The sequence below is a fragment of the Bos grunniens genome, chromosome 7, assembly GCF_055505025.1.
Source record: "Bos grunniens cultivar Pamir isolate PY7600 chromosome 7, Bosgru_T2T1.0, whole genome shotgun sequence".
NCBI lineage: Eukaryota > Metazoa > Chordata > Mammalia > Artiodactyla > Bovidae > Bos > Bos grunniens.
In genome coordinates this window covers 94,868,840-94,888,645 of record NC_141171.1, presented here as the reverse complement: position 1 = coordinate 94,888,645, position 19,806 = coordinate 94,868,840, and the positions used below count along the sequence as shown (strand labels likewise).

Genomic DNA, 19,806 nt, shown 5'->3' with positions numbered 1-19,806 from the left:
TTTAAAGTGTGAAAACATTTTCAGGGTGGGGCTACTTCCAGTAAAATTAAGCATGTTCGTACCTGCACGCGATGGACAGCAGATTGGAGAGTTTGTGTAGGCATTTAGAAAGGAAGTGCCATGTGCCTTCATGAAGTTGATAAAAGGAAGTTTCACTACCTGACTTCCTGGATAAAATGTTAGCCTTCCATCCTGGAATAAAGAAATTTAATTGTTTATGAAGCATTGATTACATCGCAAAAGAAAAAAATAATTTCCTTTAATTTAATTTAATTTTTTTAAATTTTATTTTATTTTTAAACTTTACATAATTGTATTAGTTTTGCCAAATATCAAAATGAATCCACCACAGGTATACATGTGTTCCCCATCCTGAACCCCCCTCCCTACTCCCTCCCCATACCATCCCTCTGGGTCATCCCAGTGCACTAGCCCCAAGCATCCAGTATCGTGCATCGAACCTGGACTGGCATCTTGTTTCATACATGATATTTTACATGTTTCAATGCTATTCTCCCAAATCTTCCCACCCTCTCCCTCTCCCTCAGAGTCCATAAGACTGTTCTATACATCAGTGTCTCTTTTGCTGTCTCGTACACAGGGTTATTGTTACCATCTTTCTAAATTCCATATATATGCGTTAGTATACTGTATTGGTGTTTTTCCTTCTGGCTTACTTCACTCTGTATAATAGGCTCCAGTTTCATCCACCTCATTAGAACTGATTCAAATGTATTCTTTTTAATGGCTGAGTAATACTCCATTGTGTATATGTACCACAGCTTTCTTATCCATTCATCTGCTGATGGACATCTAGGTTGCTTCCATGTCCTGGCTATTATAAACAGTGCTGCGATGAACATTGGGGTACATGTGTCTCTTTCCCTTCTGGTTTCCTCAGTGTGTATGCCCAGCAGTGGGATTGCTGGATCATAAGGCAGTTCTATTTCCAGTTTTTTAAGGAATCTCCACACTGTTCTCCATAGTGGCTGTACTAGTTTGCATTCCCACCAACAGTGTAAGAGGGTTCCCTTTTCTCCACACCCTCTCCAGCATTTATTATTTGTAGACTTTTGGATCGCAGCCATTCTGATTGGTGTGAGATGGTACCTCATAGTGGTTTTGATTTGCACTTCTCTGATAATGAGTGATGTTGAGCATCTTTTCATGTGTTTGTTAGCCATCTGTATGTCTTCTTTGGAGAAATGTCTATTTAGTTCTTTGGCCCATTTTTTGATTGGGTCGTTTATTTTTCTGGAGTTGAGCTGTAGGAGTTGCTTGTATATTTTTGAGATTAGTTGTTTGTCAGTTGCTTCATTTGCTATTATTTTCTCCCATTCTGAAGGCTGTCTTTTCACCTTGCTAATAGTTTCCTTTGATGTGCAGAAGCTTTTAAGGTTAATTAGGTCACATTTGTTTATTTTTGCTTTTATTTCCAATATTCTGTGAGGTGGGTCATAGAGGATCCTGCTGTGATGTATGTCAGACAGTGTTTTGCCTATGTTCTCCTCTAGGAGTTTTATAGTTTCTGGTCTTACGTTGAGATCTTTAATCCATTTTGAGTTTATTTTTGTGTATGGTGTTAGAAAATGTTCTAGTTTCATTCTTTTACAAGTGGTTGACCAGATTTCCCAGCACCACTTGTTAAACACATTGTCTTTAATCCATTGTATATTCTTGCCTCCTTTGTCAAAGATAAGGTGTCCATATGAGCGTGGATTTATCTCTGGGCTTTCTATTTTGTTCCATTGATCTATATTTCTGTCTTTGTGCCAGTACCATACTGTCTTGATAACTGTGGCTTTGTAGTAGAGCCTGAAGTCAGGTAGGTTGATTCCTCCAGTTCCATTCTTCTTTCTCAGGATCACTTTGGCTATTTGAGGTTTTTTGTATTTCCATACAAATTGTGAAATTATTTGTTCTAGCTCTGTGAAGAATACTGTTGGTAGCTTGATAGGGATTGCATTGAATCTATAAATTGCTTTGGGTAGTATACTCATTTTCACTATATTGATTCTTCCAATCCATGAACATGGTATATTTCTCCATCTATTAGTGTCCTCTTTGATTTCTTTCACCAGTGTTTTATAGTTTTCTATATACAGGTCTTTAGTTTCTTTAGGTAGATATATTCCTAAGTATTTTATTCTTTCCGTTGCAATGGTGAATGGAATTGTTTCCTTAATTTCTCTTTCTGTTTTCTCATTATTAGTGTATAGGAATGCAAGGGATTTCTGTGTGTTGATTTTATATCCTGCAACTTTACTATAGTCATTGATTAGTTCTAGTAATTTTCTCGTGGAGTCTTTAGGGTTTTCTATGTAGAGGATCATGTCATCTGCAAACAGTGAGAGTTTTACTTCTTCTTTTCCAATTTGGATTCCTTTTATTTCTTTTTCTGCTCTGATTGCTGTGGCCAAAACTTCCATCACAAGCACGGAAATTGAAACTGTAATCAAAAATCTTCCAGCAAACAAAAGCCCAGGTCCAGACGGCTTCACAGCTGAATTCTACCAAAAATTTAGAGAAGAGCTAACACCTATCCTGCTCAAACTCTTCCAGAAAATTGCAGAGGAAGGTAAACTTCCAAACTCATGCTATGAGGCCACCATCACCCTAATACCAAAACCTGACAAAGATGCCACAAAAAAAGAAAACTACAGGCCAATATCACTGATGAACATAGATGCAAAAATCCTTAACAAAATTCTAGAAATCAGAATCCAACAACACATTAAAAAGATCATACACCATGACCAAGTGGGCTTTATCCCAGGGATGCAAGGATTCTTCAATATCCGCAAATCAATCCATGTAATACACCACATTAACAAATTGAAAAATAAAAATCATATGATTATCTCAATAGATGCAGAGAAAGCCTTTGACAAAATTCAACACCCATTTATGATAAAAACTCTCCAGAAAGCAGGAATAGAAGGAACATACCTCAACATAATAAAAGCTATATATGACAAACCCACAGCAAACATTATCCTCAATGGTGAAAAATTGAAAGCATTTCCTCTAAAGTCAGGAACAAGACAAGGGTGCCCACTATCACCATTACTGTTCCTTTAATTTTAACCATAAAATTCCCAAGTAGTTGGGACTTCCCTGGTGGTCCAGAGGCTAAGACTCCATACTCCCAATGCAGAGGGCCAAGGTTTGATCCCTGTGCTGGGAACTAGACCTCACATGCCACAACTAAGAGTTTGCTTGCTGCAACTAAGACCCGGTATAGCCAAATAAATAAATATTTAAAAAAATTCACAAGTAGCAAAAAACTTCAATATGATCCTAAGAACCTTCAAATAATGAAAACAAGTAGAGAAAGTGTTATCATTCTCTGGCTCATAATAGTGCAAATTCATGTTGTGTGAGACTTAGATCCATTTGAATACAGAAAATAAATGAAAGAAATTAATGGAAAGTTGGATGGACTGACTGAACCAATGTTTGTTGAGTATTTGGTATGTGCCAGGCACTATGAAAGATCTGGAGATACAATGGTGAATAAAAATAGAGTCCCTGGCCTCATGAAGCTTATAGACTAGTGGGAGAGGCAAAAAACATCAGTTCAGTCACTCAGTTGGGTCCGACTTTTTGTGACCCCATGGACTGCAGCATGTCAGGCTTCCCTGTCTATCACCAACTCCCGGAGTTTACCCAAATGTCCATTGAGTCAGTGATGCCATCCAGCCATCTCATCCTCTGTCTTCCCCTTTTCTTCCTGCCTTCAATCTTTCCCAGCATCAGGGAAACCAAGAATAAACCAAGAATAATTACAATACCATTACTGTTATATGGCCTTAAAAAAAAATCTAAAGATACAGAATAACAAAGGAAACCTTCTTGGTAAGAGTGAACAGGGAAGGCTTCTCTGGGAAGTGAGAGCTGAAGAATGAGGAGGGTCACCCATTCAAATAAATTAGAGACGTCTGCAGGACTTAAGTGGAGATACCAACTAGGCAGCTGGAGAGATGAGCTGGAAGACTGGAAGAGATGTTTAGGTTGGAGATACCTATTTTGGAATTGAATTGAGAATTGAAGAACTCTTCTTGGTAAAGAGCAAAAAAGAGAAAAAAGAATGTTCCAGTCCTGGAGTTATATCTATTGTATGTTTTCAGTGTAGTTTTGTAAATAAAATACAGTTTAAAAGTGAGCTAATCCAAAATACAGGACATACATACATCTTTGAGATGTCTGAGATTTCCAAATGGAGATATAAATTAGGGTACAGATAGGAATCTGGAGCTCAGAGAAGTCTATCCTAGTGAAACAAGGCTTTAATATATCCATGGCATTGAAAACTGTGAGACAGTGAAATCTTTTAGGGAGAGAGAGAAAAGAAAGAAGCCCTGAGGAGTCCCAGGTAAGAAGAGAAGGCAGAGTGGGAAACTGAGAAAGAATGACTAGTGAGGGAGGAAGATATCAGGAGACTGAGTCTCATGAAAGCTGAGGGAAGACACTGTGTCAAGAGAGATGGAATAGCTGTGTTGAGAGGGTATGTAAATAAGGTCAGAAAATGCACATTGGAATTGGTGGCTGGTGACGTTGACAGGAGCACTTCCAATGGAGTCATAAGAATGGACACCTAAAACAGAAAGGGAAGAGAGAATGGGAGGTGAGATGGCAGGTGGAGAAACCACTTCTAAGTATTTTTTTTGCAAAGGAAAACAAAACAAAACAAAAAAAATGGGATGGATGTTAGCTAATAGAGGGTTAGATACAGGAGAAATGTGGGATTAAGGTCAGGATTTTTTAAAAGATGGGGAAAGTTAGAGCATGCTTATATGTTGAAATAAATACCACTTCTAGCAGAAGTAATCACTGAATACTAAGCAAGTAACTCCTGATTTCCTGAATGATGAGCAAGGGAGCCCAGGACAAAAGTGCACACTCTACCCTTTTAAGAATTTCACTAAATCCATAAATTCAAACTCTCGGAAACTTATCTTGATAAAACCCAAATGCCTACAGGTCTTATTCCTTCAATCTTTTGGACATGGGGGATGATAACCATTTGTGGCCACTGGATGGATTCTAGACAACCCAGCCACCCAGGTTCATCCTTTTGGAGGGATGGAGCAGGAGGTCTTGTAGCAGAAGCACTGGGATGCCATACAATTCAGACAGTGAGGCTTGGACTCCAAGACCTGCAGGCTAGATTCTGACGGGTGTAATGACCACTGAATGGATACAGCAGTGTGTCTGTAATTCATGTTAGCAATTTCTTGACTCATTTCCATGGAAAGCAGACGAGAAAGCAGGTATCTTTAAATAGCAGAATAGCAAGGATGGCAAATGGGGGAGGGGATAACTACCTCACTTCGGGAAGTTTCTAGCACAGAATATGTAAAAGGTGGTCCATGTAAAGATTACTGCCTGCGATATAAAGGCACTCAATAAATATTCAGTGAGTGAAATGAAACAAGTCTTTAATTCAGAGCTGTATAATTTACAAAAGACAAATTCAATATGTTCAAAATTCAACACTGCATTTTTGTAAAACTTAATAAACCTGGATTATGTGCATCAATGGAATGATTTATATTTGACTAGGTTCTGAGAAAATATTTAAATTATGCTACACATATTCTCAAGGTCAAAAGCATACTAATACTTTAAATGAAGATCAAAACTATTTTATTAGAGAAGATATTGAACATTTCTAGAAGTTTTGGCTTTTTAACTTCATGTAGTTTTTACACACTAGCAAATACTTTTAAAAAGAGGCTAAAGTGGTACCACTGCTCATGGTATCGATGGGAGGTGGTTCACATAGTAATTCAATCTGAACTGAAATGGATCTTAACATGGTTAGCTGATGAAAACCACAGAGAAAGTAAGTTTTCCATCGTGTGGTACTGTAGTTCACAATGAATAGTCAGGTCTAAGTACAGTTCTAGCACATTTTAGTTGGGAGAGAAAATCTTCCAGAATGGTTTTCAGAATAACTTTCATTATCTTAAGGCCATTCCTACTGTTTAAACAAATAGAGTACCCTAAAACTGGGCATTTAAAAAAGAAAAAGAGACCCACTAATTGGCTTTCTGAGCACCAAAGAATTGATACTTTTGAACTGTGGTGTTGGGAGAAGATTCTTGAGAGTCCGTTGGACTGCAAGGAGATCCAACCAGTCCATCCTAAAGGAAACCAGTCCTGAGTTTTCATTGGAAAGACTGATTGATGCTGAAGCTGAAACTTCAGTACTTTGGCCACCTGATGAGAAGAACTGACCCTGATGCTTGGAAAGACTGAAGGCAGGAGGAGAAGGGGATGACAGAGGATGAACTGAACTGAATTGGCTTTCTGCATAAAAGTGTCAGAAATGATACCAATTGCCTTTTGCCTTAGTTTTTGAATTCTGCTATTATTCTTGACTCTCCTGGGAGGCAGGCATTTCCCGCCTTGGGATGGATAAGCTTTTTGGTAGATATAATTCTGTGATCTGGATTGCTCCTTCTAGAGCCATGACTTGGTTCAGTTCAGTTCAGTTGCTCAGTTGTGTCTGACTCTTTGCAACCTCATGGACTGCAGCTCACCAGGCTTCCCTACCCATCACCAAGTTCTGGAGTTTGCTCAAACTCATGTCCATCTAGTCAGTGACGCCATCCAACCATCTCATCCTCTGTCATCCCCTTCTCCCACCTTCAATCTTTCCCAGCATTAGGGTCTTTTCCATTGAGTCAGTTCTTTGCATCAGGTGGCCAAAGTATTGGAGCTTCAGCTTCAGCATCAGTCCTTCCAAAGAATATTCATGACTTGGTATGCAACTCCTTATTCTGGGCCAGGGAAAACCAGTGATGTTTAGATTTCAAGACATCAATCTAATGAAGAATATAATAGTAATCTTAACTGTCTGATTTATTATCAAGCAAGACTGTTTAGAGCATTCTTTTCAGATCTGTTCATCAGACTGAATGAGAGCCTCACTAGACACTACTACACAGTCCTGTGTATAGCACTCCCGAAACCTCATGAAAACTACAAAAAGCACAGGTGCAGGGGTGAAGGAGGGAGGCAGAGAGGATGCTTATGCCCTTATGCCCTTAAGACTCAGGCTGAGGTGTTTATTTTCTCTTTTAAAAAATGGGTTTATTAAGATATAATTCACACATCATGCAACTAACCCATTTAATTTATACAATTCAGTGTTTTTTTTTTTTTTAGTATATTTAGAGAATTGTGTAAGCATCATCACAATCGATTTTAGAACATTCTCATCATGTCCAAAAGAAATCTAGTATTCCTTAACTGTCACCCGTTAATCCTCCTGTTCTCCCGAATCTAGGTAACTGTTGGTCTGTCTCTAATTTTTGTCTCTGTAGATTTGCTTTCTTTGGACAAATGGAATCATACAGTATGTTGTCCCTTCTGAGTAGCTTCTCTCACTTAGCGTAATGACTTTAAGTTCATCCACGTTGCAGCGTGTATCAATACTGCATTTTTTTTTTATTGTTGAAAAATATTACTAAATTTTATTTGCCCATTTATCACCTGATATATATTTGAGTTGTTTTCACTTTTTGGAAGTATTAATATTTATGTAAAAGTTTTTGTGTGGACATATGTAGTGGACATATGTTTTTTATTTCTTTTGGATATATACCTTGAAGTAGAATTGCTGGATCAATGTGAAACTCATGTTAAACATTTTTGGAATTGCTAGATTGTTTTCAAAAGTAGCTACGCCATTTTACACTCCCACCAGCAGCATATGAAGGTTGCATTTCTCTCATATTCTCATGGCTCTAGTGTGTCTCTGATTATAGTCATCTTTGTGGATGTGAACTGGTGTCTCATTGTGGTTTTGATTTGCATTTCCGTATGATTAACAATATTGAGTATCTTTTCATATGTTTATTGACTATTTGCATATCTTCTTTGGAGGACTGTCTGTTCAGATCTTTTGCCCATTTTTAAATTGCCTAAGAGCTTGCCAGGAGAAGGCAATGGCACCCCACTCCAGTACTCTTGCCTGGAAAATCCCATGGACGGAGGAGCCTGGTAGGCGGTAGTCCATGGGGTCGCACAGAGTCGGACACGACTGAGCGACTCACTTTCACTTTTCACTTTCATGCATTGGAGAAGGAAATGGCAACCCACTCCAGTGTTCTTGCCTGGAGAATCCCAGGGATGGGGAAGCCTGGTGGGCTGCTGTCTATGGGGTCGCACAGAGTCGGACACGACTGAAGTGACTTAGCAGCAAGGGCTTGCCAGGTGGTGCTTGTGGTAAAGAACTGGCCTGCCAATGCAGGAGACATAAGAGACTCGGATTCCATTCCTGGGTAGGGAAGATCCCCTGGAGCAGGAAATGGCAAACCACTGCCTTGAGAATCCCATAGACAGAGAAGCCTGGCAGGGTTGCAAAGAGTCAGACATGACTGAAGCGACTTTGCATGCATGCAAACTACCTAATCCAAAGTCACAGATTTGCACCCATGTTTTTTTCTAAGGGTTTAATAGTTTTAGCTTTTATGTTTAATTCATCAGTTCACTTTGAGCTACTTTTTAAAAATGGAGTGAGACATTTTGCATGTGGATAATCAGTATTCCCAGCATTATCTGTTGAAAACACTATTCTTTCCCCCATTAAATGGTCTTTGCATCTTTATTGAAAAATCAAATGAGAGTTTGAGAGTTTATTTCTCTACTTTCAATTCTATTCCATCGATTTATATGTCTATCTTTATACCAGTGACACACTATCTTGATTACTACAGTTTTGAAGTGAAGGTAAGTTTTGAAGTTAGAAACTTTAAGTCCTCCAATTTTGTAGTTCTTTTACAAGACTGCCTTGGGTATTCTGGGTCCCTTGAATTTCCATATGAATTTCAGGATGGTTTTTTTCTGTTTCTGCAAAAATGTCATAGTGATTTCTGAAGAGACTGCATAGAATTTGTAGATCAATTTGATGATTATTACTATATTAACAATATTAAATCAATTTCATAAACATGCTTATCTAGGTGTTCATTAATTTCTTTCAACAATGTTTTATAGTTTGATTCAGAGTATAAGAATTGAACTTCTTTGGTTATATTTAATCCTAAGTATTTTATATTTTGGATACTATTTTAAATAGAATTATTTTCTTAATTTTATTTTTCGTTTGTTCATCAATCAAAGGTATAAAAATACAATTGATTTTTATGTATTGATCTTACATCCTACAGCCGTGTAGACTAACTTATTAGTTCTAAAAGTTTTGCAGTAGATTCCCTAGGATTTTCTTTATACAAGGTTATGTTATCTGCAAATAGAGACATTTTTCCTTTCTAATCTAGATGACTTCTATTTCATTTTCTTGTCTAATTCCCTTCCTAGAAAACTGCCAGCTTAACTGCTGAATAAACACAGTAAGAATGGACAGCCTTGTCTTGTTCTTGGTCTTTGGGAGAAAACATTCAGTCTTTTATAGTTAACAATAACATTAACTGTGGATTTTCTGCAGGTGTTCTTAATCAGGTTGAAAAAATTCTATTTCTACTTGGTTGAGTGCTTTTATCATGAAGGGTTATTGAATTCTGTCAGATGCTCTTTCTGCATCTATTGAAATGATCACCTGTTATCTGTCCTTTATTCAATTAACATGGTCTATCACATTGACTAGTTTTCAGACATTAAACCCACCTTACATTTCAGGGATAAATCACATTTAGCCATGGTGTATAACCCTTTCTATATATATTTGAATTTGACTTGCTAGAATTTTCAGGACTTTTTCTTCTATATTCATAAGAGATATTAATCTGCATCAAAATTTACATACACACATATAGAAAAATCTATGTGCTTATACTATACTAAAAACAAACAAACTCCAAATATTTCAGTCATCTTCGGAAGTTTCCAGGATGTTGTGACACACCACGCAGATTCCCTTTAGAGTGAAAGATTGCCTCTGCTGACGGTAGTTTGTCTTGCTCCAAATGGTGCCCCATTCTGGGTGCATTCCACAAATAATGGCCATCCAACATGAAAGGCCTGGTCTCCTCCCCCAAACTGGAAACAGCTCTGAAGCATCATGCTAGTTTGAGAACTACGCACAAGATCAGCTGAGGCAACAGTCAGTTCTCTTTTTGCAGGATCCTGCTTCCTTCCTTTCCCTTTAATCTCAAGAGCACTGATAATAAACTCATTCTTGTTACTCTCCAAGATTGCCTGTTAGGATCCTAAGTTTAGATAATCATAAAGATTACTTTAAGTAATATTCTCAATAAATTCTAGGGGTATATCCAGATTACGTAACTTTAATCATCCTGGGTTATTTTATGAGGAAGGCAATACAACGAAATGATTAAAAGTGCTCTTTGCTGCCAGACATACTTAACACCAACTATCTACCTGACCACAGTGACACCCTGTCATAATAAACTAACATTATATTTAGTAACCAAACATTTGTCCAAGCAGTAGTTTTAATATCATGGATAATACTAAAAATATCAGGTAATGTTAATATTTGTATCCTTTTTAGTTGATGGTTTGGGAAAGTTACAAAAAATGTTTAAGTTTGGGATTAAACAACAACAACACATACACGCATACAGTTTATCCGGAATATAGGAGAATGGGTCAAATTATGTCAACTAACGAACATAAATCAACACTAACAGATTATCAGACAACTGGGTAATAAAAGTACATTGATCGCTGGAAAGCTAACAGGCTTTTACGTTGATGCAGAATGTTATTTTTCCCCACAAGTGAATCAAGCGGGGATATGGACTGAAAATTTATTAGTAATTTAATGGGCCAGCAAAGAAAAAAAAAATTTTTGCTAAGATGCGAATCGGACTGCGTCTTACTAAAGCATGTTTTTATGTGTGTTACATGCATATCTATGTAGTGCACGTAGGTCTGTACGGGGCGTCAAGGTAAAATGCATTTCTTGCTTTGCATCAGGATAAAACGTGTTTGAAAGTCTCAGATTCTGCTCCCCGAAGCCTGCAAGCAGGGCAAGGGCTGGGCCAATCGCGGCTGTGCAGCAGGGCTCCCCCTCCCCTGCCTTTCCATACTTACGAAGGAGTCGCTCACGACTAGCAACACGTTAGGAGCATCGGGCCAAGCCTGAATTGCTCCCCGCCTCTGCCCACCTGCCCCGGGAGCTGGTGCTGCCAGCGCCGAGGCTGCAACCACCGACACCCACAGCGGCAGCATCTCCGCTTACTGGGCCTCCGGGCGCTGAACCCCCTCCCCCTCCCTCTAGGAAGTTCCTCGGGAGAAGAGGAGGGCGGGGATTGCTTTTACCCACAGAACTACAACTCCCATGAGGCTCGAGGGGAGCGCATGCGAACGGGAGTAGCGCCCGTCTCTCAACTCTCGTTAAGACCTTTTAATCAAATACCGAGAGAACTAAACTTCCCCCGGCCACTTCCAGTCATGTGATCGATGGCTGGGGGTGAAATGCGCATGCGCTGTGCTTTGAGCTTGGGCGTTTTGTAGTAGAGGGGCATCTTTCTCAGGTGGGTTTTTTTTTTTTTTTCCTTTGGTGGCTGTCGCCTTTTGCAGAAGTTGAAGCCGGTCGGCCTGTGGAATTGTTACCTAGAGCGAGAAAGGATAGGGTGCCGGGGGCTGCCGGTTTGGCGCCGGGCGAGCCTGGCAGAGTGTCAGGCGAGACTGGGAGACGGTGAGGTGGCAGCCTGTCTGTCACTGAAGCTAAACCGGGCGGTTCCTTGGGCGTCTGTCTGTCTGTCTGGACCGCCTCACGCGGGATGCGGGTCCCGTGAGGCGCCTCTAACACCTTCTCCCGAAAAGTATTTCTAGCCTGCCTTGTCCTGTTCCCCGCTTTTCCCGTGCAGTGATGTGCTCCGGAGGGGTGAGGGTTGCGGCCTACTAAGACAAGTTTCCGGAGAAGGCAGTGGCACCCCACTCCAGTACTCTTGCCTGGAAAATCCCATGGACGGAGGAACCTGGAAGGCTGCAGTCCATGGGGTCGCTAGGAGTCGAACACGACTGAGCGACTTCACTTTCACTTTTCTCTTTCATGCCTTGGAGAAGGAAATGGCAACCCACTCCAGTGTTCTTGCCTGGAGAATCCCAGGGACAGGGGAGCCTGGTGGGCTGCTGTCCATGGGGTTGCAAAGAGTCGGGCACGACTGAGCGACTAACCCACACATAAGTGCCCTTAATTGTTCTAGATTTAAAACAAAATGTAGAAGTAGATAATATTCTCTTCTGGCTCAGTTTTTTACATTGAAGTCAGTGTATTTTGAGTTTCTGTAATTTTTTCCAAATGTGATTGCTTATGGAAGTTTCTTTTGTCACCTTGAGGCCATGGGGACACAGTTTAGACCAACTCAGAAATTTGGAAATTATAATTAATATCTTTTTGGGAAAGAAAGAAATTGGAAAATTGTACATAATTATTTCTCATGTTTTAAATTATAAATTATGAAAATTGAACCTGAATCTGATGTGTTAAAAATTCAACATGTTTTGGGTGGTGTATGTTACCTTTTTCATGTGCCTAACTATCCTGTGTTTTACTTAATCTAGATGGATAAACATTTAAGGAACAATCTGAAACTCAGTTGACAAAGAAGATAGTTTGTGATAATAGATAAAAGGTAAGTGTCTAGAGTGCTAAATCTTAGGCAGTTAGACTCTGCTTTTACTCAATGACTGGTATTACCAATTCTTTTGAGAAGGATGGTTAAATGGTGTGGGTTATTATCCCAGACTATAGGTCATCACAAAGCACCTTTAGACTTTTGTAATTAGATTTAAAGGTGTCATTTTTTTGCTTTTCTATAATTAACTTCCATTGTTGTTATCGTTACTATTTTTTTTTCTTCTTCTTATTTTTGCTTTGAGGAATGTTTGTTTCTGGCACTGCTGAATGTGGCTTCAATTTTCATAGCTTTAGCTGGGGTGTGTAGGACATATCAGTTCATCTACCTGTCATCTAAATGTTAGTTTTGAGGTATATCATTGTCTTTTGGCATGGTTGTCACTTTGTAACTTTTTATTAGGTGCAGTTGATTTTTATGCTTGATATGTTGAATCAAAACCCTTTTAGTGGTAGTAAAAAAAAAAAACACCCTTCATTGAGTGAGAATGTGCTAAATATACACTTTTCTTGAGATTGAGGATAAAAAATGGGAGGAGAGGTATAAGGATAAAGTCTGTGGGGCTATGGAAGAATACTAAAGACACTTGTAAAAGGGCTGGGGTTTTCTTTGAAGTGTTGGAAATGCTTGGAATAGAGGGAAGTATCCCAAACAGAGGAATATGAGGTTATGTGGAATCCTTGTGAGTAGTAGGTTTTTACTCTGCAAAATGGGTAGATGATTAGTGCTCTATAAAGCTTTGTGAAGAAAATGAGTGAATGAGCCTCCTCGTTCTCCATAACACTTCCTAAAAAAGAGGAAAACATTTTCAGGGCTAGAAAGAGGGCTAGAAAGGCAGATTATTTTGTTTTTCAGAAAAATATAATCCCCTGAAACTAATATTTGTTTATATATATGCATTATATTTTGGTGAAGAGAGAAGGTGTTAGTGCTATCTTGTTATGCTAAATGCCAAATCAAATGAACAAGAGATAGGAGGAGAACAGAGGATTCCACTGCAGCAAGTTGGTTGTTCAGTCGCTCAGTTGTGTCCAACACTTTGTGACCCCATGGACTGCAGCACACCAGGCTTCCCGGTCTTTGACTGTCTCCCAGAGTTTGCGCAGACTCACGTCCTTTGAGTCGATGATGGCATCCAACCATCTCATCCTCTGTCATCCCCTTCTCCTCCTGCCTTCAGTCTTTCCCAGCATCAGGGTATTTTCCAGTGAGTCAGGTCTTCATATCAGGTGGCCAAAGTATTGGAGCTTCAACTTCAGCATCAGTCCTTCCAGTGAGTATTCAGGATTGATTTCCTTTAGGATTGACTAGTTTGATCTCCTTGCTGTCCAAGAGTCTTCTCCAACACCACAGTTTGAAAGCATCAATTCTTCGCTGCTCAGCCTTCTTTATGGTCCAACTCTCACATCGTACATGACTACTGGAAAAACCATAGCTTTGACTATATGGACCTTTGTCGGCAAAGTGATATCTGTGCTTTTGAAAACACTGTCTAGATTCATCATAGCTTTTCTTCCAAGGACCAGCAGTCTTTTAATTTCATGGCTGCAGTTACTGCCCATAGTGATTTTGGAGCTCAAGAAAATAAAGTCTGTCACTGTCTCCATTGTTGCCCCATCATTTGCCATGAAGTGATGGGGCCAGATGCTATGATCTTCATTTTTTGAATGTTGAGTTTTAAGCCAGCTTTTTCACTCTCCTCTTTTACCTTCATCAATAGGCTCTTTAGTTTGTCTTCACTTTCTGCCATAAGGGTGGTGTTATCTGCATATCTGAGGTTATTGATATTTCTCCCGGCAATCTTGATTCCAGCTTGACCTTCATCCAGCCTGGCATTTCGCATGATGTACTTTGCATGTAAGTTCAATAAGCAGGTTGACAATATACAGCCTTGATGTACTCCTTTCCCAGTTTGGAACCAGTTTATTGTTGCATGTCCAGTTGTAACTGATGCTTCTTGACCTGCCTACAGGTTTCTCAGGAGGCAGGTAAGGTGGTCTGGTATTCTCATCTCTAGGAATTTTCCATTGTTTGTTGTGATCCACACAGTCAAAGGATTTAGCATAGTTAGTGAAGCTGAAGTAGGTGTTTTTCTGGAATTTCCTTGTTTTTTCTGTGATCCAACAGATTTTGGCAACTTGATCTCTGTTTTCTCCCTTTTCTAAATCCAGCTTGAACATCTGGAAGCTCACAGCTCACGTACTGTTGAAGCCTGGCTCGGAGAATTTTGAGCATTACTTTGCTAGCGTGTGAAATGAGTGCAATTGTGTGGTAGTTTGAACATTCTTTGGCATTGCCCTTCTTTGGGATTGGAATGAAAACTGACCTTTTCCAGTCCTGTGGCCACTGCTGAATTTTTCAAATTTGCTGGCATATTGAGTGCAGCACTTTCACAACATCATCTTTTAGGATTTGAAATAGCTCAACTAGAATTCCATCACCTCCACTAGCTTTGTTTGTGGTACTGCTTCTTCCTAAGCCCCACTTGACTTCATACTCTAGGATGTCTGGCTCTAGGTGAGTTATCACACTGTCATGGTTATCTGGGTCATTAAGACCTTTTTTGTACAGCAAGAGTAGATGTAATTACCTGTGAAGACATGTCAGGCTATAGAAGGATATTGAACATTTGAATTGGCCCCCAAGAGAAGAATAGACTTTGTCTCGTATGGTCTTTAAAAATAACCCACTTCGAGGCATTTGACAGATGTATGTTGGCTGCTCCATTTAAGTCCAGATTTGTCTGTCTCATTTTCAAAGTCTTATGTAAACTGGTGCTCTACCTACCCAGCCTAATTTTCTTCTGTTCTTCAACAAGTCCTTCCTCTTCCATTCAGTCTGGCTTCCTTATTGTTTCCTACACAATCCACAGTCATTCTTCTCTCTGCGACTTTGCTAATGCAGTGCCTCTGGCTGTAGTAATTGTCCTTCCCTCCATTCTCAGATCCTTTCTCTACCTCGTAGCCGTTGATTATTTCACATCACACTTCTGTCTTCTACACTCCTTTCGCACTTGCACTCATTAGCCTTAGTTTAGAGTTTGATTCTTCAGTGACTCATGTGCCTGAGGTCTTTCTCTGGATTGAGATTATATTCTTCAGAGCAGAGGCCTTCCTTTCTGTGTCTTCAGTCAAAGGCAACATATAGCTTGGGAGCTGCGTGCTGTGTTAGTGCTGCTTGGTTCTGCTTTATTCAGAAGTGCTTTTACTTGTATGTTGGGTGATAGAAAAGATGGTGATCTTTGTCCTGGAAAAGTTGCATTCTTCTGATTGCTTTTGCTTGGTCTTATCTTGAAACGTTTTTTGTTCTTTTTTAACTTGGGTATCTCTTGATTTTTTTTTTTTCTTCTTGGGTGTCTCTTTTTATCCCTTTCTGTTGGTCCAGATTAGTTGTCATCATCACTGTCATTCTCTTCTTTCAGTCTGCAGGTTTATCTACCAAAGATAACTTAGGTGTGAGAAATATAATGTTGCATCAGCATACAGACTTGGTTGCTTCAAGCAAGATTTGCAGATTGTATAAAAATCCTTCTGATGTTTTACATCTGTAAATTTATGCCAATATCATTTCAGCTAACAGAGCAGTGTCCAAAATAAGAGCACATGAGATACGTTGCTTTAATTGTCTAATTATTGTAACTAAGCAAAAAAATCCCTTTTCTGTCTATTTAGGAAGTCTCGTTTTGGCTATAGATAAATTGATATTTTAGTATTTTAATTTTTGTATTATTTGAATCTAAAATTCTTTAAGTCAAAAGGATTTTTTTTAATTCTCTGGCTTCTTAAATTTCTTTCATCTTACGCTTGTGCCTCAGCCTGTTTGGATCTAAAGAACTGTCAGCTACCATGTCCGTGAGCCATCTTCTTTGTTCATTTTGCTACCTTGAGCATCAGTGATCTATAATTACCTAATATGTACATAGCTTTGTTTTACATTCTTGAGGTTAGAGTTCAATGGAGTTGGCAAAAAAAATACAAATGTTTCTTTTTTCAAGATCAAGTTGTGATTGAATTTGGCTGGTTTACTGGTAAATGGAATAAGTTGTGACATCTTAAAATATGTTAGTTTATTTAATATTATACTAATATATCTTCAGTGAATATTTTGTGTACAAATTGAAATATCTATAGCTAAAATTAGTATACAGTCTTCTTGAATATTCCTTTCCTTTATTTAAGTATAAACATTACGTTTACTTCTCTTCAAAGAATATTATATTACAAGGAATACTAGACTACTGTCATCCTAAAGAAATCCTTACTGTGAAAAAAGTTAAAATCCTGATTTATATTTTATAGAAACTAACATCAAAACAGAATGCTTTCTTAAACTTACATGATAGTTACCGAAATTTATTTGTGTTAATGTTTTTACTCTGTGACTTGGATTTATTTTAGTACTTGCTTTGTATAGAATTCTGTTGAGATTGGTGTGTGCTTTGGGTCCTGGCCCATAAGATCATCTGTGTTTTAGCCTACTATACGGAGAATGCATATAATTCAAATACAATGCAATTTCAGCAAATATTTATTAATATATACAGTTTGTCAGATACTAAGGATTGAGGATACAGCAGTTAAGCAACAGCAACAACCCAACAACAGATTAAAAATCCCTGCCTACATGGAGCTTATATTCTGGTGGGGTTGGGAAACAGATAATAATAAATAAGTATATAATATATTAGATGGTGTTAAGTGCTCTGAAGAGAAATAAATGCAGTGTTAAAGAGATAGTTAGGGAATATTGAGTGGTTGGGAATTGGAAGAAGAAAGTGTTAAAATTTTAAATAGCATGGCCAGGGAAGGTTTCATTGAGGAAGTGACGTTTGAGTAAAAATCTGAAGGGATGATCTGACTTTCTGTTTTTTAAACATAATAAAATATGTTTATTTTAAGGGGAAAGAATGCTCCATGTGGAAGGAATTATGTGTGCCTTTTTCAGAGGTTAAGTTTGTTCAATTTGTTGGAACTGTTATAGTTAGGCAGGTATCATTGTAGTTTCATTCAGGCTGAAATTAGTATATAGTCCTCTTGAATAGTTCTTTGCCTTTATTTAAGTATAAACAGGCTTTTTGTTTTGACAGAATGTCCAGCAAGGAAGTAAAGACTGCTCTGAAAAGTGCTAGAGATGCAATCAGAAACAAAGAATACAAAGAAGCTTTGAAACATTGTAAGGTAACTAATATTTTTTTTTTCCTTCCAGGACAGAAAAGGTCACAGCTGTAAGCACCACTGATTTGTAATATGTGAATCATTTGTGTCTAAATACAACAAAAGTGGTCATGCCTGTTAGTAGAACCATTAGCGTGGTTGTGCCAGGATAAGTTACTTCTACCACTTACTTTTGTCTTTCTCTCTATTGGTAACTTGTCAAAGACAAGTTCCCAAAACCTGAATGTGTCTTAGCTGTCTTTTGATGGATTGTACTATGGAACACTTAAGTTTTCCTTCTTTAATGGTATGTCGTCGGGAGAATCCACTTGGTGTGTGGTTGTGAGTATTAGGATTCTAAAGGTCCTTTCTGTGCTGAGGGAAATGTTTGTGTCCAGAAGGAGGAACTGAAGGTGCAGGAGAGATGCAGGCTGGCAGTAGGAGAGCAGTCCCTGGGAGGGTGAGTGAGGATGGAGTCCAGAGCTTGAGAGGAGGGCCTTTGACACTTCTGTCTAAACAGCAGGGAAGATAGATACAGATCCACAGCCATCAGGTTTGTAGATTGGGTGGTGGTGGTGGGAAGATAAATGTCCCCCTCTGATGGCTCCTGTCTCTTAGGGATAAGCTGAGGCTGAAAGAGGAGTTGTGTAGGAGGCTGGAGACAAAAGAAGGTATGATATGGTTGTCATTCGCCATGAGAGAAGAAATTTATTAGTAAGGATTAGCAGGATTACCGGACTGTAGTCAATGTCCTTTTGAAAATTTCATGTTACTAAAGGGAGATTGGTGTATTCAGCTGTATAGTGTCTTCCTTCATGCCACCCTTCTCAGGCTTGGAGATGGACAAGATGAATTCAATATATAGGTAGTAAGAAAGCTGAGGGGAAAGAGAGGCAAAGGAGTTGAGGATGTTTGCAAGGGAATGACGACAGTGATGTAAGCTGGTATAAGCTGGGACATGAGAGATGAGAATGGAGAAGTAGGGTGATAGTTGGAGGGAGGTGAGATTAGAAAAAAGTTGGTCATAATAGAGGTTAAAGAACTGTTACCATTGCAGTAATTGAACTGGGAGGCTAGGAGAGGTGCATGCTGGAAACCCAGGTTTTGGATGGCTGAGTACTGAGGGTAAGTAACTGAGAGGCCTTGACATTCATTGGGTCGTCTGCATGATTGATAGAATGATTACTGGAATTGAAGTGGAGAGGAGGGATACCCTATTTTCACTGAAGGAAAGGGGATTCCTAGGAGGTTGGTAGATGGTAGCAACAAGAAGGATATTTTCTAGAGTATAGCTGGTGGTTTGATCTTCAAATGTGCTGGGGTTTTTAAAGGAGGAGGGGGAGCAGAAGAAGAATATATTACAAGTGACAAGTATGAGCAACAGAAACTCTTGTCTTAGCTCCTGGCCTGTGATATGTGGGATGAATGTGAAAAGAAATTGGCTGCAGCATGTAAGATCTGTAGGGCCATAGCCCAGTTTCATTGCAACAGAACTTGGTGCAGTTCAAAGAAAGATTGAACCTAGGGACCTTGGCTGTTCACATCAGGAGTGTCAGCAGTTGCACTAAAGAGTTCAGGACAGTGGGAGGGAGAGAACTGAGTAAGCCTGGGGGAAATAGATAGCAGTATAGAATGAGAGTCTTAAGGGGTGAAGGATGCCCTTGAGAGGTTAGGTTTCTAGTGAGCCCAGCACGGGTGGAGGCCATGACAGAACTAACCCTCATACAGAAGAAGGTGGATGGGCTCTTTAGACTCACAGTAAGAAGGAGGAGGTGGCAGGGGTGCTGGGAGGGGTTGTTTCCTTCAGCACTAGACTAATACACGTGTGAATCTGTTTCTGTTAATATATACAGAAGTACCGCAGCCGTCTTCTTTCTGATTCACATATGAATGCCACCAAGCAGTTTATAATTTATACCTGAGAGACTCAGCTAGAAAGCCAAAGATGGGGAACTAGTCAGTGGCAAATGTGTGACGACTTAACGTGTAGTAACCTAGAATGTTGACATTTTAAGAGAAGTTGCTCCTTAGTGTATTTGCTGTGTCTGGTCTGATTTATCACCTCCTCTGCT

At 39.2% G+C, this 19,806-nt stretch overlaps 2 protein-coding genes across 11 annotated transcripts in view; one reads left to right on the top strand and one right to left on the bottom strand.

Moving 5' to 3' along the window:
* Positions 1–11,195, bottom strand: part of ARSK (arylsulfatase family member K) — a 58,980-nt gene extending 47,785 nt beyond the window's left edge. Inside the window, exons 1-2 of the mRNA XM_086413189.1 lie at positions 11,032–11,195; positions 63–192 (exon numbers count right to left, since the gene is read on the bottom strand). Of these exons, the coding sequence (XP_086269315.1) occupies positions 63–192; positions 11,032–11,169 (268 nt within the window). The 5' untranslated portion in view covers positions 11,170–11,195. The remainder of the gene's footprint in view (positions 1–62; positions 193–11,031) is intronic.
* Positions 1–19,806, top strand: part of SKIC3 (SKI3 subunit of superkiller complex) — a 159,340-nt gene that overhangs the window by 46,746 nt on the left and 92,788 nt on the right. For 3 of the 10 annotated variants that reach the window (XR_015168293.1, XM_086413179.1, XM_086413187.1), the window contains exons 1-3: positions 11,431–11,474; positions 12,508–12,578; positions 17,668–17,758. Coding sequence is in view for 9 of the 10 variants with exons in the window: in XM_086413179.1 (XP_086269305.1) it covers positions 17,669–17,758 (90 nt within the window). In the remaining variant the exon portion in view is untranslated. Of the gene's footprint in view, positions 1–11,430; positions 11,766–12,507; positions 12,579–14,301; positions 14,439–17,650; positions 17,759–19,806 lie in introns of those variants that run through there. The other 7 variants (XM_086413184.1, XM_086413185.1, XM_086413183.1 and 4 more) reach the window with 7 other exon arrangements.